At 31.7% G+C, this 20,149-nt stretch overlaps 1 protein-coding gene across 3 annotated transcripts in view; it reads left to right on the forward strand.

Moving 5' to 3' along the window:
- Nucleotides 1-4,748, forward strand: part of LOC145184141 (uncharacterized) — a 48,405-nt gene extending 43,657 nt beyond the window's left edge. For all 3 annotated transcript variants that reach the window (XM_090076540.1, XM_090076538.1, XM_090076539.1), the window contains one exon: nt 4,169-4,748. In XM_090076540.1, the coding sequence (XP_089932666.1) occupies nt 4,169-4,728 (560 nt within the window). In that variant the 3' untranslated portion in view covers nt 4,729-4,748. The remainder of the gene's footprint in view (nt 1-4,168) is intronic.
- Nucleotides 4,749-20,149: the final 15,401 nt, after the last annotated feature.

Genomic DNA, 20,149 nt, shown 5'->3' on the forward strand with positions numbered 1-20,149 from the left:
AGTCCTAAAACAGCAGAGGTTTTAATTGATATTTTAATAAAAACAAAACAGGGCAAAATATTTTATTATTTTAACAATAATTAATATTCTTCTGTAATTTAAATTCAAAAAAATTTGAATTTTTATCGTTCAAATGTATTAGTTGATAAAATTGAAAATTTAACAATTTTTTTTTTGTTTTTTGCGGAAAACATAGTCGTATTGTTTTAACAAAAAGTGGCTTAAAATTTAATTTTTTAATGATAAGTTATGTTAATAACGAATCATTATATTCCAAAATTTAGTTCTATATGTCAGGTTGATATTTTTTTACTTAATGTTATTTTTTTTGAGCTAAATTAAAGTGCTCATATTACCGAGTGGTATTGGTAATATGAGCACTTTTGTGACTTTTTTTAAAACCTTTGTGCTTTTAAAAAAAAAATTCGGATTCGCACAAATATCTACGTAAACTATGAGTATGGACCCCTAAAAATTGTTAATTCGCAAAATATTTGTATCCAGCATAACCATTTTCGAAAATATTCCAATTTTCGCTTAAGATGCTCATAATACCCTAATCTACCCTATTAGATTAAAATAGATTGATAAGATAGGGTTGTAATTCTTTCTCTTCTAAGCCTGGTCTCTTGTTATTTATTTTCTTGTGAGCAATTTCTTTCGATAAAAAAAACTTTACCACTTAAAGAAAGCTCATCGCTGTTATTCTTGCACTTTCAGTTTGTAGGCGCTGTTTTTTGGAATTATTGACAGCATGGTTTTTAACATTTTTGTGAGTTGTTTATAAAAAATCTTATAAAAATAGCAGAAGGAAATAAAAGATCAGGTGTTAAAGTAACCTGTTAACAGCTCAATAAATGTTGCTGACTAAAAGAGTTTGCAATCCCCAAACACAATCCCCATCATAAATCTTTTCGGCCTTCAAAACCTTATGAAAATGTATTTTTTTATCCTAAGAAAAAAGAAATGGATAAATTCTTTTAAAATGTTAGTTTTACTGTTACTTTGAGAAATCTTTTTTTATAATAAATATATGAGGGGTGTAAGGGAAAATTGAATTCCATTTTATTCGAAATTTCAAAAAGAATATTTGGCGACTTTTTGTTATAGCTTTGTTAATCAGATTGTTACTCGATGTTGGGTCTTTCAGAAGAAATATTAAGGTGTGGCTGTAAAGAGCTAAAAGGGTCTTTTGATATTTCTTGACCTTTTGTAGCACCAGCGTGAAATCTGTTTTTTATGTCTCAGAAAATATTTTAATCTCTCAATTCTACGCATTGCTTTGGATTTTACACTGTTAAAAAAAGTTTAAAAACTTCAATCACGTTCTTACTTTCAAGAATTGTCATGAGATGCTCTAAATATTCTCAGGAGAACAGAGAGTATTAAGAATATAGAGATTCTCAGGAGAACTTAAAATATTTAAAGCGTACCTTGACGAATAAAGCAAAAGAGAACAATTGCAAACATTTGTTCTACATTCCACGTTCGAGTTTTCAATTACAGCATAACCCTCACTCTGGGTGTGTTTTCAAACAACTTTGTGAGCGAATCGACGTTTTTCAAATGAGAACATCGCCGCAGGAGTTAAGTTGTTTCATTGATGAAAATCGCATACTTCTATTTTTTTATTCTTGTTTAAAATAATTTCTGAACGAACGACGCAAAAGAAGTAAGTGTTTAAGATTTTGTTGTTATGTAGTTGTTAAAATCAGTTTTGAGCAGAATATATTTCTTTTAGTTAGGTTTTTAGGGAAAAAGCGATTGAAAGTAGAGACCGCCGATCCGTTACTGTTTATCGGTTTGCGGATTGTGCACCGAATTATCTTTGCTAAACGGTTCAAATTACTTACGGATTGGTTTGATCCGAAAAAAATGTATCGGAAAAAAATTCGTTAAAATTTTTTCGGATTATTTTTTCGGATTGCAATCCGATTCGATACTTTCGGATCGGATTGCAATTCGAAAAATATTATTCGAATTGCAATCCGATCCGAAAGTATCGAATCGATATTATTTTTACGGATTTATACGGATTCAGAATAAAAAATGCTTTTGAAATAAGATTCATTTTTATTTGTTAATAATAATCAAATATACAATGAAACGAAATGATTTCCTTGTTAAGAAATAAAAAAAGGCAAAATCACACTGAAAGTTAATCATTTTCCAAATTCATTTCCTGGCCACACAATGTCTTGAATTTTACTGAGTTGCTTAACCTGCACCAAACACTTTTTTCCTCAGTTGTTCAGTGAAATCAAAGTATTCATCATCCAACATTGAAGGGCTTTGGCTAGCCAAAATTTCTTTTTTTGACAGTTCTTCCATCGCTTTCTTTACTGCAGTTTTGACTACTTCAAATTTTCTCCCCTCACCCACAAAGCACATGCCCTTCCTGTTAGGATTTAAAAAAAAGAGCTATAGAAAATTCAATATTCATTAGTTTCCCTTTGAATCTTTTGTTAAGATCTTCATTGAATTAGTGAGCAAGCTCTAATGACACCTCGATTTTTGGCTTGACACAGGCCTTACATTTTCCTTGTTTTCCTTCACCTTGTTGAAGAATTCTCAAATATTAGATAGCTTAGGCACCTGAAAAGTAGAAAAAAAATGAAATAACATAAAAATGGAATAAATCAGATTATTTGAGTTTTTCCTTTATACTTGTCTTAACAAAAAGTGATAATTTTGAGGCATGCAAAAAGCTTTCAATAAAAGAAATAATTATTTAAAGGTTGTTTGCCTTAATTGTTGAAATGAACGTAACAATTTTTCAAACTAGTTTTTATCTCTATTTCTATTTTTATTTCTGTTAATATTTAAGTAGAAGAAATATAACAATTTAAATTTTATCGGGCCAATCCTTTAATTGAAGCAATCCGCAAAGCGAAATAATTCGCAAAGGAATTCGATCCACAAAAAAAAACAAAAAAACCGTAAAAATTCAGTTTGAAATATTCTTAACTTTTAAATAAAAATAATATAATAATGGCTTTCCGTAATAAATGTAAGTGAAGAATAGTAGACTTGATCTGTTGAACGAATTGTTGTAGGTTAAGATTTCCAAATAGGACTGATTGAAAATAAAAAAGAAATCCACTATTTATAGGACGCGCACATAATAAAAATGAAATTTGTTTGGACCACACCATTTAATGGTGACGCGAACGGATTGTGATTCGTATAATTCGCTAAGCGAATTAAAGTTAAATTGGTTCGTAAAAATTTTTCGGATTATTAATCCGAACAACAAAGTGAATCCGCAAAAAAAAAATTTGTTAGTGGTTCGTAAATTAGTTTTCGGATTATTAATCCGAAAAATTTTTACGAACTGACTGTTTTAATCCGCAAAATAAGTCGAATTGGCTATTTGCGGATTTTACGAATCGAATCGGCGGTGCCTAATTGAAAGTTCAGTTAATACAGTATCTTTATGTTTCTTTGCCTAAAGATAACAACTTGAAAAGTTTTAGTTATTTTGGTGACATTAAAATGGTTTTTTCGATATTTTTTCTTATCAAAACAAGTTTGAAAGTTTAAAAAAGATGACCATAAAAGAAATGGCTTTTTATAGGTTACTTTTGGTGTAACAGTTTTAAAATATAGTTTCCAACCGTTCTTTATTCGACTGTTACCGCTTTAAATTGACATACTTTTAGTTTACTTTTTTATAATACTTTAAAATATTTTTGTAGCTTCAGCAAAGAAATAGAAAGCGAAAATATTTTTTATTTAAATTTTAAAATAAATTATTTTTGTATCAAAAATCTCACGCGACTTTTGAATAAAGTTAAGCGCTGTTTTAATGCTTTTGTCAAGCTTCTGATTGGCTGAATTGTTTATCGTATTTCTATTGGTTGAGGCGCAACCAAAGTTGAAAAATGGCGTACGACAAGTTTCAATAAATATTTTAATTTTGTATTTCGTAAATTATTTATTTGTTTAATAAATATTTAGTCAGGAAAAAACTATTTTTTGAACTAATTTGTGATCATTTGAATTGTTTTGATCTTTTTTATAAATAAAATAATATCCGTTTTATATTTATTAAACACGATATTGTGTTTTCAAATTTTTGCAATTTGGTTTTCTTGAATAATTGTTGTTGCAAATAAATAAATATTAATAATAATATTAATATGTTATTATTATTCTTCTTCTTCAGGTGATGAACGCAAGATGTTCATGGAATGCTTCTTTGAAGTGCAGGCGTCGATTACCGAGGACATGAAAAGATCAATCGATGAACGAGAGTGGTGGATTGTGATAAGCGATAGAAAAACTGCTCATGAAGTTTCACATGAGAAGTATTTCATGGAGAAATTTTTAGACGCAGGATACAAGTTGAATGAATTAAATGTTTATAAAAAGATTTTATCTGAAGATGAGAAAAAACTTATCATTTTATGTTCGACCAACGTTCGTTACGTCAACTTATATCATCCAGTGAAAATCGATGGCTGGACACCGAAGCATAAGATTGAATATTTGTGGATAGATATCAGTCATACTTTCATATCAAAGAACGATTTCAAAGGTTTCTTCCTCCCGTGGATTCGACTCGCTAAAGAATTATTTCTTCACCTTCACGACGACACGAACTTCATCGACGACATTTGTGAATGGCTTCGTGGTTCGAACTTCAAGAAGTTGACGATCGGGTACTGTGGAGAATCTTTTAATAACATCGAAGAGTTTAAAAAAAGAAACACGAAAAATGTTTAATATGTTAAATAAAAAATAAATACAAATGTAAATATGTAAAAAGTATATGTAATACAAGAAAGTTTTTATAACATCGAAGAGTTGAAAAAGTTGAAATGATACGAAATACTTTTGATTGTTTAAATATTTTTAATATGTTAAATATATGTTTAAAATGTATAAACAATTCAAAAAGTTATTTATGAAATGAAATATTAAGTAATTTAAAAAGAAAATAAAAACAATTTTCTTTTAAAACTTGAAACGTGGGAATAAATGGAAAGATTTTCATTTTTATTTGGAGTTTTTGTGGCGAATATTTGTTCTTTTTTAAAACTTAAAGGAGTTTTTTATGTTCTGCAAAAAATCATGGAAATATAATAAAATGATAATAATTTAATGTAATAATAATGGAAATATAAAATAATTAGGTTGTTTTTTTGTTGTTGTCAATGGTAACAGTTATGAAAAAAATATTCGAGTTTTTAAGATGAGATTCGATAAATTTTTAGAACGGAAATTTTTTTTGATGTTGATTAAAAAAAAAAAAAAAAAAAAAAAAAAAATTGGAACTCGGAAAATCGAAAAACAAAATTCTGGCGAATTTTTTAAAAGCTTCGAACGGTGGACATTTTTTTTTTTCTCGAAGGAGGAAGGCGGTTTTAAAATTTTTTTTGTAAATAAAGTAGTATAATTTTATTAAAAATATTAGGTTTGTGTTTTGTTTCGAAAAACTTTCGGTTGTTTTCAAATCAAGTTTTTTTCAACTCCAATCATTTATGTTGGCTGATTTCATTTTTCATGTAACTTGGATCAATTTACATTTGCCGTTTCCATAGCAACTAAAATGACCTGAAGAAAAAAACTTTGAAAACAATTTTTTTGTTTAGATCATTTAAATTTTTTTCTTAAAATCACAAAAATTAGATTGTGCCCACGCTCTCAAAGAGGCGTGTTTCCAATGTTCGCACCCTACGTTTTTGAATTTTCGCCACACAGTGGGACGAAATCCTGATTTTGTGGCCAAAATTCCCAAATTACCTACAATAGGGTTTTCGAGGTCGCTGATTACGAATCTGAGGTCAGATTTAAAAAAATCAAAATAGCGGCTCCAATATGGCGGCCAAAACTATCCATACGTTCAAAATATGAAATCTCATGTAGTTTGGTTTTCGAGGTCATTGCTAATGATTCAGGAGCTAAATTAGAGCAAAAACATTGTAAAATTATTTCTAAATTTATGCTATTAATAAAAAAACAGAAATTTGTAATTTTAATTTTATTATTTTTTTAAAATTGGTAAAAGATTAAGTTACATATACGTAAAAAAATTGTTTCTTTAATCCTAGTAACAAAAATCACGTATGTCATATTCATCAATGTTCGAATCATTCGATTCGGAATCTGATGTTGAACCACTTGTATCTAAATCTAAATCGTTCCTTGACTCTTCTCGGTGACTTCAGGTTGTTTTAACAATTGTATAGCTTCTTGATGAAGAGATTTTAACGGTCTCTGGGGCAATTTCCTGATGATCGAGAGAAATGAATCTGATGTTAATAAGAGCCTATTAAAAATGTCTCTCATATTCGATTCTCTTGTTTTTAATGTCCTTATTGCGTGACTCTTGAGCATCTTCAGAAAATTGTCCAATCGGTAAAAGGGCATATTTTACAATTTTTGATCCATGGATCAGCAATTTATGTACAGATTATCCTTTCTCGATCATTAAAGAAAGTGCTTCATCTGGGATTAAAGGTACTTCATTTTGTGAACTAACAGCGGATATATATTTTGAGGCTCTTGTTGGGGTTGTTAACGTGACATCTTGAACAACTTGAGCAGCATGTACTTAACCAGAAGTCCTTAAACTCATTTGAGCAGTATATGCCAATTCTTCTGTAGAAAAAGTTGTAATTATAGCGTTACTTGTGAATAATTGTGTGCGTAAAAGGAAATGTCATTATAGCGTTACTTGTAAATAATTGTATTTGTGAAAAGATATGTGAATGCCTTATAGCATTACTTGTAAATAATTGTATGTGTGAAAAGATATGTGTGAATACCTAGGGAATTAATCTGTATATAAATTGTGTTGAATTTTACAAAGATATATCGGCGTTTACGCACAACTAAAAAACGATCTTTTTTATGCGAAACTACAAGCTATTTCGGCGAAATGGCGACTAAACTTAATTTAAAGTTATTTCCAGAGTTTAGTGGAAACGATCAACAGTCAGTTGCGGAGTGGCTGGAAAAGGTTGAATTGGTATGTAAAATAATTGGTGTAACAGATCTGGCACGTGTGGTTCCTCTCCGTCTCACTGATGGTGCATTCGTAGTGTATCAACAGTTAGCAGAGACTGATAAAGAAAATTTTAAGAAAATAAAGGAGGCTTTGCTTGAAGCTTTTGCCGTTGATGCATTCACAGCCTACGAGCAGTTTGTCACGAGAAAGCTGAAACATGGAGAAGCAGTTGATGTTTATTTGGCATAACTACGAAGATTGTCTACCCTAATTGGTGGGCTACCAGACAAAGCGATCGCGTGTGCCTTTGTTGCTGGGCTCCCCGAGGAAGTTCGACGGATGCTGAGATCGAGTTCTCGTATGGACGATCTTACAACTGTTCAAATACTTGCGCGAGCAAGGACTCTGATGATCGAGAAACGGAACAACGGGATGGTGGAAAAATTTGCTGTAGCTGCAATGAAAAGTGGTGATCCGAGGTTGCCAGAAGATAAAACGCAATCAGTGTGCTATGAGTGCAAACTTCCCAATCACTTTGCGAGAGATTGTCATTTAAGAAGACATAATTATCGAAACAAGTCAAGTAGAAGACGGGAGTCAAGCGATGTGCTGTGTTACTCGTGTCAAGAGTATGGACACATGTCAAGAATGTGTCCAAAAAACGGAGTGAGGGAGAAGGCGTCTGCGCCAGTTCTCTCCCTATACAATCAATAATGGCGTTACCTGCCATGCTCTTGAATATTAACGGTGTATTTCAGGATGTGCTAATTGACTCAGGATGTACCTGCTGCATCATCTATAAAAAAATGTGCGACAAAAATAATGAAGAAAGAAGTTAGCGTGGTAACTATAAATGGACAACAACAGCAGTGCGAAGGTGTTAGCCAAACTCGAATCACCGCGCCAAATGGAAATACAGTGTGTGTGGAAGCACTTGTGGTCAATTTCAAACCACTGGGTTTTTGTTTCATAATGGGTATGAATGGAATAGTGGCACTTGGTGGAGTATCGATTTCTGCAACGCGGGATGTTTGTTTTATGAAAAAAGAAGCATGTTTACTTGGTCTAAAAAGCGATTTGTCAATAGATGTTCATGATATGAATATAAAGGCTCAGGATTTCACAGCTTCATTTGAAAAGAAAAATAGAGAATGGATAATTGCTTGGAAATGGAATACCAAACCTGAAAATCTCGTGAATAGAATTGCTGAATATACCATCCCCATCGGCATAAAACACGATTACGAAAAAGAAATTGAAGGGTGGATAGAGAAAAAATGGCTGCAAAAGTACGAAGCGAAAAAACACGGTCCAGTAAAAGGTTTGGTTCCACTTATGGCAGTGGTGCAGCAAAATAAAGGGAAAGTGCGACCAGTGTTAGACTTCAAGGTGTTGAACACGTTTATTGAACCATTTACGGCGAACACGGATGCATGTGCTGACAAACTTCGAGACTGGAGACGGCTTGGAGAAAATATTTCAATTATTGATTTATCTTCGGCCTACATGCAACTCAAAATCAGCGAGGAACTCTGGGCTTACCAAACTGTTGTGTTTCGTGGACAGAGGTTTTGTTTAACACGTTTGGGATTTGGCCTGAACGTTGCGCCCGTCATTATGAAAGCAGTTTTGGACAAAGTTCTATCGCAAGACGAAAAGATCTGGAAGGGAACATCATCATACATTGATGATATTCTTGTAAATGAAGACATCGTATCAGTTCGCAGTGTACTTGATCATTTGGATATGTATGGACTACATTGTAAGCCGGCGGTTCGTGTGTCCGAAGGGGCGAGAGTTCTAGGATTACAAGTTGGAATTGAAAATAAGAAGTTATTTTGGAAGAGAGACAACGATTTCGGTGAAGTTCCAAGTTCTCTAACGAGGCGAAAAATCTTCTCTTTATGTGGAAAAATGACAGGGAATCTTCCAGTTTGTGGTTGGTTGCGTGTAGCTTCGTCATTTGTTAAAAGGACAGCAAACGCCCTGACGAAAACATGGGATGAGAAGATACAATGCGAGTTTGTTGAAAAAATAGTGAACGATATGGTAAAAAGAACACGTAACAACGATCCTGCCAAAGGAGTTTGGAATGTTTATGGCAACGAGGCAACAGTGTGGGTGGATGCTAGTTCACTAGCGCTAGGTGTGAGTATCGAAGTTGATGGCAATATAATCGAAGACGCTTGTTGGTTAAGAAAAGATGATACAACACATATAAACATGTCTGAACTCGATGCAGTAATCAAAGGACTAAACATGGGTCTCAATTGGAAGATGAATGTCTTGCATATTTGCACTGATTCGAAAGCAGTATTACACTGGGTCACCGATGCACTGACTGGAAAATCCAGATTGAAGACAAAGGCTTCAAACGAAATGCTGATTAGAAGACGGCTTCAGGCCATTACGAATATTGTGGACGAATACAAACTCAGAGTGGATATTAAACTAGTACCCTCGGAGTCTAACTTAGCCGATGTACTTACTCGAGTGCCTGGAAGTTGGTTGAAAATGATCGATAAGCCCACTGAACTTGCTGCAGGTGGAACGATTAGTGCTTCTCTATCTCCCAAAGAAATAAACCATGTTCATAAGTCCACGGGACATTATGGTGTGAAGAGAACATTGTATTTTGTTCGTAGAATTGACCCATCAGTAAGCAGGGAAGAAGTCAGGCAAGTGGTTGAAAAATGTGTAGCGTGCCAATCAATTGATCCAAGTCCGATAAAGTGGCCGAAAGGGAAAATCGAAGTAAAAGGGACGTGGCAACGGCTTGGTATGGATATAACTCATTATGAGGGGCAACATTTTCTTACCCTGATTGACTGTGGGCCTTCACGATATGCAATATGGCGCCATATTAAAGACCAAACTAGTGCATGTGTCATTCAAGAACTAAACGCAATCTTTCTTGAACGAGGCGGTCCAAATGAAATACTGACGGATAATGATACAGCATTTCGAAGCACATTATTTTCACAATTTATTAACAAATGGAACGTTAAACTTCGCTTCAGGTGCGCTTACGTTCCTTCAGGGAATGGAATTGCAGAACGGTGCCATCGAACAGTGAAAAGAACGGCGAAGAGAGTTCCGTGCAGCATACCCGAGGCAGTTTATTGGTATAACGTCAACCCAAAAGACTATTGTAAGTCATCTACAGCACCCGCAAATATATTATACCATTACGAAATTAGAGTTAGAGGAATTGACGACGATAAAAACGCATATGAACCTCATGAGAAGATCACCAACAAGTTTAAACTTGGCGATGAAGTATGGGTAAAGCCCCCGGACAACCGATGTGACTCTCAATACAAGATTGGGAGAGTTACAGGAATCATTTCGGAGCAAACGGTTGAAGTGGACAAAGTATGCCGGCACATACGCGACCTAAGACCCGTCAGAGTTGATAACAAGTCGAATGAGGATCTAGAAGATGATGAAGAACTGTGCGTTGTGTTACCTGAAGACGAGACAAACCAGACGCCAATGTTGCGAAGAAGCACCCGAAAAAGGATGGCACCTGAGCGATATAGTCCGTGAGGTGAAGTGGTCATTATGACCAAGGGGGAGTGTAATTATAGCGTTACTTGTGAATAATTGTGTGCGTAAAAGGAAATGTCATTATAGCGTTACTTGTAAATAATTGCATTTGTGAAAAGATATGTGAATGCCTTACAGCATTACTTGTAAATAATTGTATGTGTGAAAAGGTATGTGTGAATACCTAGGGAATTAATCTGTATATAAATTGTGTTGAATTTTACAAAGATATATCGGCGTTTACGCACAACTAAAAAACGATCTTTTTTATGCGAAACTACAAAAGTAGAACGTACTTCTTGAGTCTTTCGCCTCTTTGATCTATCACTAGATGAAGCAAAGGATTGCGAAGGTCGCCCACATGTTCCTTTTTTATTATCACTCTTCACAATTTTCTCAGGTGTTGTGCATTCAGTATTGGATAATTTTGAAAATTGTACGGTGCCCTTCAACCATTCTTCATTTTTTTTCCGAAAAAAATCTTTCCATCTTCCTGCTGCTCTCCATCTCGATCGAAATATTGAAAATTACCGTGATAATGACATTTCATCCTCGCCTACCTGTATCACATGTTCCGTTTATTTGAAAATTGCATCTGTCAAAACATCAATGATGAATTTATATTCATTTTTTAAACTGTCTTTCACCATAAAGAATATATCTTTTCTTGACAATTCCATATTTGAAGATTTGGAAGACTCTGTAAAAAAAAAATACAGTTATAACTGCTCTAGTTCTATGAGGACTATTTTATAAAACTTTGAGATTATCATAAAACGGAATGAGAAGTAACTTGTAAAGCATATATTTAAAATAATAAATTATTGTATTAAAATGTAATTTGTGCCATTAAATAATGTTAATTCACTAATTTCCATGACCATTTTCAGACATTAATCTATGTTAATAGATTAATGTCGCACCACATGTTCCTCCATATAAACTAGTCTCACTATTAAAATGGCACTCAATGGCAGCCAGTTTTTTAATATGTTATATTTAACACTATACACTATCAATTCCTTGTCGAAAGAAGGTGGATAACCGCGGTTGAATTTTTAAAACGACATTAGAAAATCGATTTCAGATAAAAAAATTTACAATTTTTTATGTTTTCTTGTCGCGCGATTTAAATATTAAAAAAATTAAAATGAGCAATAACAGTGCATAACCATATATTCTACATTCCTCCAGAAAGTTCCATTTTTTGCCGAATTTCAATTGAAATAGTTTCTTTAGTTTAACAGCACTTTAAAACAGGCGAAGAATTTTTCGACGTGTCCACTTGTTTAGTGCGTACCGAACGGAGGCTAAATGTCAACTGATGTCCAGGCCACCCTAGAGCAGGTATATACCTGTCCTGTTCGGAATTTTGTTCTAGGACTATCTGTAAACAAGATCTGAACGTAAAAAGACGAAAACATAAAACTATATAGTATAAAAACATATAGTATAAAAATTTTTATACTATAAACTGTTTTTGAAAAAAAAAAAAATTCTCTTAGTCAGATAAAAAACAATTGACTGTTTTGTTTACTTCGAAAAAAAAAAGAAAAATAAAATTTTTTATAAATAAATAATATATATATTAAATAAAGTAAATTCTTTTAAAAGTACATGCTGCTTAAGTTGTTAAAGATGTCACGTTAACAACCCCAACAAGAGCCTCAAAATATGTATCCGCTGTTAGTTCACAAAAGTACCTTTAACCCCAGATGAAGCACTTTCTTTAATGATAGTTAATATAAAAATTATATATATATATATATATATATATATATATATATATATATATATATATATATATAAGATACATGTATATATACATGTATATATACATAATAAGTAATATATAAATATATATACATATATATGCATATGCCTCTTATATATTATATACATATACAACTTATATAAACATAACTTCATCATAAAATTTTTGTTTTCATTTATTGCTACGCTGTTATATTAAAAAGGTCCATTATATTAGAAAAAACTGGAAAAGTGCGTAAAGTCAACAAAACCCGCAGCTAATTTATGATTTAACTTACCCCAAGCAATTTGATGTAACTTACCCCATAGGTATCATAATCCCTCTAATCATCGTAAATAATTATTTATATTTAAAAAATCAATTTTTTTTGCTTTACGTGTTTGAAAAAGATTTTTTTAACTTACCATTACTTTATTATGGTTATATACCTCTAAGTTTAAAGAAAAACCCAAAAAAACTTCAAAAACGAAGTTTATAATTTTTTATCGAAAGAAAAAAAATATCAATAACTTTCGAAATTTTTATTTAATAAGTGTAAGTTTTTTACAGCTGACGTGTTAAAGTTATAGTTATATTGTTTAAGAAACACTTAGGAAAAATATATAAAACCATTCTTTAAACCGCATTGTTTCAACTTACCCTTCCCAGATAGCCTACGACACTGGGCCAGAATTCCGGCCAATCATCGAACGCCGTGACGACTAGATTAGTAACGGGCCAGTACAGGCCCGAGTCTGGCATGCTTCTGGCGAGTAGTCGTACGTCATTGCGATGGCATTTGTTATTGGGCCAACACTGGCCCAATTGTGGCGGCTACAGAGTTTCGGCCGAATGTCGTTTTGCCATAACCGTCATTATTTTGAACATTTTCTGCGTCAACCATTATGATTTTATAAAAGCGAAGCCAAATGCTTACAAGATATACAGTACTGTGAATAAGTTTTAGCCCACTAATTTAAACTCATATTTTTTAACATATTTTGAATAATAGCTTCTGATTATTTAACGTGTTTATCTTTATTATATGCTTGGATCAATAACTTGGATCAATTTATACCTGCCGTTTCCATAGCAATTAAATAGACCTTGAGAAAAAAACTTTGAAAAAAATTTAAGATAGCTCTCAAAGAGGCGTGGGCACAATCTAATGTTTAGGATGTTTAGAATGATGTTGAATGAGGATGATTTATAAAAAGTTGCGGTAGTCAGAGCAAACCTAATCGAGCTTTAACCCCTAACTGATACTTTTGGTACCCAATTACCAGTTCTGTCGATTCCCGAACAGTTCTGTCGGGTATTCAGTGAAAAAGGTCCATTTTGTTAAAAAATAATTGATAATTCTAAAAAAATTACCGAAAGTAATAGCCATAACATCGCAATAATCACATTTTCACTTGAACTTTTGGCAGTTAAACAAAATGTAATATATTTCTTCACACAATTCACGCCAACCGTTTGACAAAATTGAACATATCTCAACCTTTATTTGAAATGCTCCACGCTGATTGGTTGTTACAAAAAATCCAAAGTAAGCCAAAAATAGCAAAAGCGATCGTAATGCATCATTGTGTGTTTTCAGAATTGTTTCCTTTTCCGTTTCTTGAAATGATGTTAGTTGTAGTTTTAAAATATTAAATTAAAATTAAAAATTTGTAGTTTGAAATTAAAATAGAGCGTGCATTAGAGAAAAATATTTCGAAAGTATTACCTTGCCAGTCAAATGCTCTGCCATCACAAAGTCTAGGCGATGTTGATACTGAAAACAAAGAAATAAGAGAACGTGAAAAAGAAAATCCAACACCATCTTCAGATCCAGATAACTTGCCTTCCCATGAAAGCGAAGCCAAAAAAACAGATGATAAATTGTTTAATATAATTAGTTTGATTTCTTTGCTTAGAGCCAGAAAATTTTTTCACGGCGCACAGTGACCCAGATTAAGTTAAAAGCGGCAAAAATTACTAAACTATTAAATACATGTACATTAAACATAAACTATACATCAAAATAGGGGTTTTTGGGCTCAAGGAATTCAAATTAGGAACTTAAAATTATGAGCTTCATCAGAGTATTGAGCAATCGGCAAATCAAATTGCTTTGAAATAGAGCAACCATTTATCAGAATTATGTGAACACTGGGTGGCATTATATACCAACCATATTTATTAACAATAATTTTAGCTGTATCAGTACAGTAAACTTCAAATTGAAAAGTATCAATATGATACCCATTTGACATTGTAATAAGGACAATGTGCATTCTATTTATAACTTCTATATTAACCCCTGCAGTTTCAGAGAAATTCTCAGAGTTCTCAAATGCTCTTCTTGAAGTATTTCCATCATTGCTATTACCAGAACCTACTTTGGGCTGGTCAACAATAAGACTCAACTTTTCTCTGAACTTTGATTTAATTAAATTCTTCCTTAAATTTACAGGAAACTTCTCTTTTTCTGTTCTGTCTTAAAACTTCTGGTTTTCCATTTTATAAACCAAATGTAAGATGAACTTTAACAAAAAAAATAATAAAGTTTTGAACCAATAGAGAATAACCATCCATTCACTCAACAATAATAAATAAGGTGAAATATACATTACACATTGCTGAATTCATAAGCTTTTCTACTGATATATGGACCAGTTGTTCAAATGAAAGTTTCATGAGCCTGATAGGTCACTGTTTAGACAACACATTTAATCAGAGAACTGTTGTACTTAGAGTAGCTCCATTTCCTGAGAGGCATACAGCAGCAAACATTGCTGAATTAATTGATGATTTTATGGCTGAATTTAAAATATCACCTTTAAAAAAGTCATTTAATAGCTAGAGATAATGGTGCAAATATTGTTAAGGCTTTTAAAGATGGCCCATATGATAGTACGCCTTGTTTTTTACACACATTGCAACTTGTAATTAATGAGTGTATTTTTGAACAAACAGTAGTCAAGAATGTCATTGCAAACTGTCTTTCAATTGTTGGGCATTTCAGCCAGCCTCCCCAAGCCTGCCATGAACTTAAAGCTCTTTAAGAAGCAAACGATGTTTCTAAGCACAAACTTATTCAAAATATTCCAACAAGGTAGAATAGTACCTATCATATGTTAGAACAAATTTATGAACAAAGGAAACCTCTAACCATATATGCACTTGAAACTGGTAAGCTTCCTTCATTAAATGCAAGCAAAGAGATGATTATTTTAAATTCCAAATTTTGTTGTCTCAGATAATCAGACAATCAGCATAAATCAGCATAAATCAGCATAAAATGCTTAAAAAAGTCTATTGACATAAGCAAAACTGGAAAAAAAGTTTTTTGCCAAAAAATGATGACAAAGCTCTTTTAAAAAATATAGACAAAATATTAATGAAATGGTGCACAGATTCTGTAGCAGTGTATACAGTTGGGTGATTATAAAGTGTTTATCAAGCGAAGAGTTCTTGATTAGCCAAATCACATGCAAACTTCATGTAGATTATCTTTTCTGTGATGACGTAAAAAAGTTTCTTTTAGAAGAGATTTTTTTTCTGCCAATAAATTTTATAAGTTCACGCGAAGCAATTTTAGTCCAGGTAATAAGTGTGATTTTGCTTTCTTTGTGAACAACGTAAAGAGAGTTTTTTTAAACACAAAACTTTACTCGGTTGATAAAATTATATAATATAGCTTAATTTTATTAAATATGATATATAATATAATGGAATACACAATAATATAATTTAATATATTGAAAAATAATATAATGTGATGTAAGTTAATTTAATGTAATTTATGATAATTTATCATATAGTGATGTAATACAATGAGTACATGAAAATAATTTAAGTTTAACATATTCAATTCATTATTTAAACTTTTTCTTAAAACAATGAATCCTTAAAAGTGAATTTTTGTAGAGACACTTTATTGCCACTTTTTCTATTCAAATCTTTTGATATAAAACATTTACCTTTAAAATCTTTCTCACTGAATTACAATTTCTGCATTTCCAGTGCCCTAGGAATATGCTGCGTCCATTAAGTTCTTAAAAGCTTTAACATTCTTTCATAATATCTGTAATAACAATTCCATAAGTTTCTGTTGTAGTCTATTATTTTGTTCTTGATTTAGTTTAGAAGTAGTTATATAAAATATTTGGATATTTCTGAAACATCTGAGGTTTTTCTAATTGTTTCATTCTTAATCAAATAATTTGATGTCAAAGTTTGAAATTTCAAAGGATTGGATGCATTAAAAAAAATTTGTTGGAATCAGATAAAAATTTCATTAACCTTTTATGAGCTTTGGCAGCCCGTAGAAATTTTCATTTAAAAAAAAAGTTCGGAAGTTTTTTATTGACTAATTATCTTTACACATGTGGCAAAGTAAACCAGCAAAATATATAATGTAAAGAAATCTCATTACTACTGGTCACTCTTATACATAGGCGTAGACTCTATTATAAAAACATCTTCTCTCTCTCTAAAAATCCCCTCCCCTCCCTCCTCCACCCATTCCTCATCATTAGAGCTTTAAAGGAATATATCAACAAAATAATTTAATTCTTAATTTAAATATTATTTGAGCAAAAAAAAATAAGAAAATCAACTCCAAATCACCTATTTCTTTAAAAATCAATCCTTCCATTTGTTTAGAGACCTAATTTTGGAGAATTGAAAACCCACACCAAAGTAAAAATTGAGGAAAAAACTGCAGCCCCTCTTAATCAAAAAATACACAGGAAACCACTTTCTATTTTTTCAAAACACCCTCTCCTTACCCTGTCTGACTGCAGCAATGAGACTCAGCAATGAGACTCAGCAATGACTGCTTGAGGAAAAAGATTCCAGGGAATTGTTAATTACAGCAAGACTTGGAAAGGAAGAATTACAGATTTCACTTAAACATGATTTAAAAAAGAAGGGGTTAACCACCCTTTATCAATGACTGCAGCAATGAGACTCAGATCATCCTCAGCATATTGAAGTTCATCTTTCTTTGCTGAACGAAAGTAGAATCTAAAACTTATGCTAAGTATAAACTTTTACTTTTAAATGTCGTTCGCTGATATTAACAACCAATCAAATGTCGTTCGCTGATATTAACAACCAATCAAATGTCGTTCGCTGATATTAACACCCGATCAAAAAACAATATCCATGAAGTATGCACTAAAATAGCAACTGATGACACTGAATTTATAAAATTATTGAAGCAAAGTGTGTTAGTCAAATCGCAGCTAAAAGCAAGCACTCAGAGCTGTTACATCCGTGACAACGTTTTAAATTCATCATCATTTGTTAACAGTTAATCGATGCATTCACCTCGGGTTGAGGTTCTAATTTAACTATCCTTGAAAAAAAATAGTTAAACTAAAAACTCGTTTGTCAAACTTTTGTTTTCAAGAATCTTGTTACATTCAGGTGATTTTTCAGTATTCTATTAAAGTTACTACAAAAAAATCTTTTATCATACTTAACATAAGAAGGAAAAAGAAAGTGTCATTTTTTAAAGAAATTTCAAATTGATCATTTTACAACTTTTTGTAACTCTTTTGTGAATCAGATCATTTTGTAACTCTTTTGTGAATCAGTCTCTCGACGTCGGTTTTTTAGAAAAAATATTCAGGGTGTGGCTGTAAATAGCTGAAAAAGTTTTTTGATATTTTGTGGCTTTATTGTAGCACCAGCGTGACAATCCGTGCTTTTAACTAAAGGAGAATATTTTTAATTACTCATTTCAATGGATTGTTTCGGATTTTACACTTGGTAGCTATTAATTAAGCTCACATACAATATGTACCATACGCAGACAGCATTTTCTACAAAAATTGAAATTCGATATAAATGCCTTGTACCCTTCATATAAAAAAAAAATCTGCTTTTGTAATATGACTGAAAAATATAGTTGAAAGAGATGTAATGGTTCTCTCGCGAATATAACTTGGAATACTTAAGAAATGTTTAGAATGTCTCACGTTTAACGACTTTACTAACCAATCAGCAGATGGAAAGAAACAATATATATTTGTTTTATATGTATATATTATGATATAATCTTTAATAAAAATGTCACATTTTGTTGAAGTAAAGATAAAGCAAGTGGTCTCTTTTAGTCAGACTGACTACTTTTCTTATGATATTAAACTAAATTTTAAAATGAAAAGCCTCACACTTAAGGATTTCATTTGTAAATGTAAATTTACTAGCACTCGATGGCTTTAACTTTTTGGTTAACAGAAACAAACTCTTCTTTTAACCAAAAAGTTCGCTCCTGTAACTTTAGAGAGATAAGAAGTGAGTTTTATATTTTCACTTTTTTAATCATAATTTTAAACCTTTCTCGATTTTAACAAAATTGAAAACAAAGATTTTGATTGTTGAATGTTTCTATTAAAAAAAGTACAAACGGTCAGTAAATGGTTCACTAACAAATTTCATAATGGGACTTTTAAGAAATTATTACGGTGCTATCACAGTCGAGGGAAAGAGTGAAAGGAAAGCATTGTGTTGACCCCAATCATTTTCAGCAACAAAGAAATTTCTTGTTAATATTTGACACAACACTTAACATAAATGATTTTTTAAGTAATTGAAGCCCCCAATTCCTGAACTTCATTTCATCATTTGCTGTTTTAAATTTCAATAATCCATTTGATTTTTTAATGATCTTGAACATCATTTGATTTTTAATGATCTTGAACATCATTTGCTTTCTCGAACATAAACATTCTAAAAAACTTCTCATTTGCTTTCTATTGATTTTGAACACATCATTAATTCATCCACGTGGAAAAATAAGGAAATGAAAATGAACACATCAAATCCGAATGTGGGGCGTAGGACAAAACTCGAACATATTCATTCTAAAAAACTTCTCATTAATTTAAAGAGGTGAGAAAACATAAAACGGTTTAATTTAATATTTTTAACATCAATTTTTGTTAATTATTAGAAACACATTAAACTAATAAAACCGTTGTTGTTTTTTCACCATTTTTATACTAAATATTTAAGTTCAAAAACTAAAGTTCCAATGATTGAACATCAAATTTATATTCAAATGCTCCTGTGACTTGGTTGAACGGTGAAGATTCTTTATCTTCTTTGACACGGTGATGATTGTAAGAAGTTTCAGCAAAAAGATTTACAACGGAACACATTCAAACTTTGACAAATACTTTTGAATTGATTAAAGCTGATTTCGAACATCTGGCGTAAAATTGAGTTTTTAAAGGCGTTCTTCAATACATTTAAATGCTGAGCAACTGGTTTGACACCGTCATAACAAACAGGTCTTCTAGTTCTTGACATTCTTTGCTAAGAAACTGGCGTATGTGTCTTTTAATTTTTAGAAGAAATATGAAACATATTTCTCATTCATTTTTTTGAGAACAGTCAGAAGAACCATAAAATGGTCAATTATTTTTATTAAAAACACACTGAGCTGACAGTTGGACATTGAGTAATGTGTTCACTCAAAGTTATGGTTAAATATATTTGAACGTGCAATAAAGCGAAAACTTTTTTACCTGCAAAATTGCACGTTGCAAGCTTCACAAGAGTTGAAAAGTATCGAATATAAATTTGAACTTGTTCTTATTTCTCATTTCTTCATTAAATTCAAAAAATTATATTTTCAAGATTTTTAAAAGGAATGAGCTTTGAAATAAATTAATAGCATTATATGATAATACAATTATTATTTTCTAGAGGTTCATACTTTTCTAAATTTTCTAGAACTTATGCTACCAACGTTCGTTCTTTCTCCTTCCATGATCCGTTGAAGATCAATGGATGGAATACATATTATAAGAACCCAACTTATGCTTTGGGCTCCATCTAATTTACTCAACTTTTTTATCAAAACAATTAACTTTAATTGAGATGTCATC

Source organism: Hydra viridissima, unplaced genomic scaffold (genome assembly GCF_058129835.1).
Source record: "Hydra viridissima isolate aposymbiotic clone 2 unplaced genomic scaffold, HvirCarnegie_v1 scaffold_1, whole genome shotgun sequence".
NCBI lineage: Eukaryota > Metazoa > Cnidaria > Hydrozoa > Anthoathecata > Hydridae > Hydra > Hydra viridissima.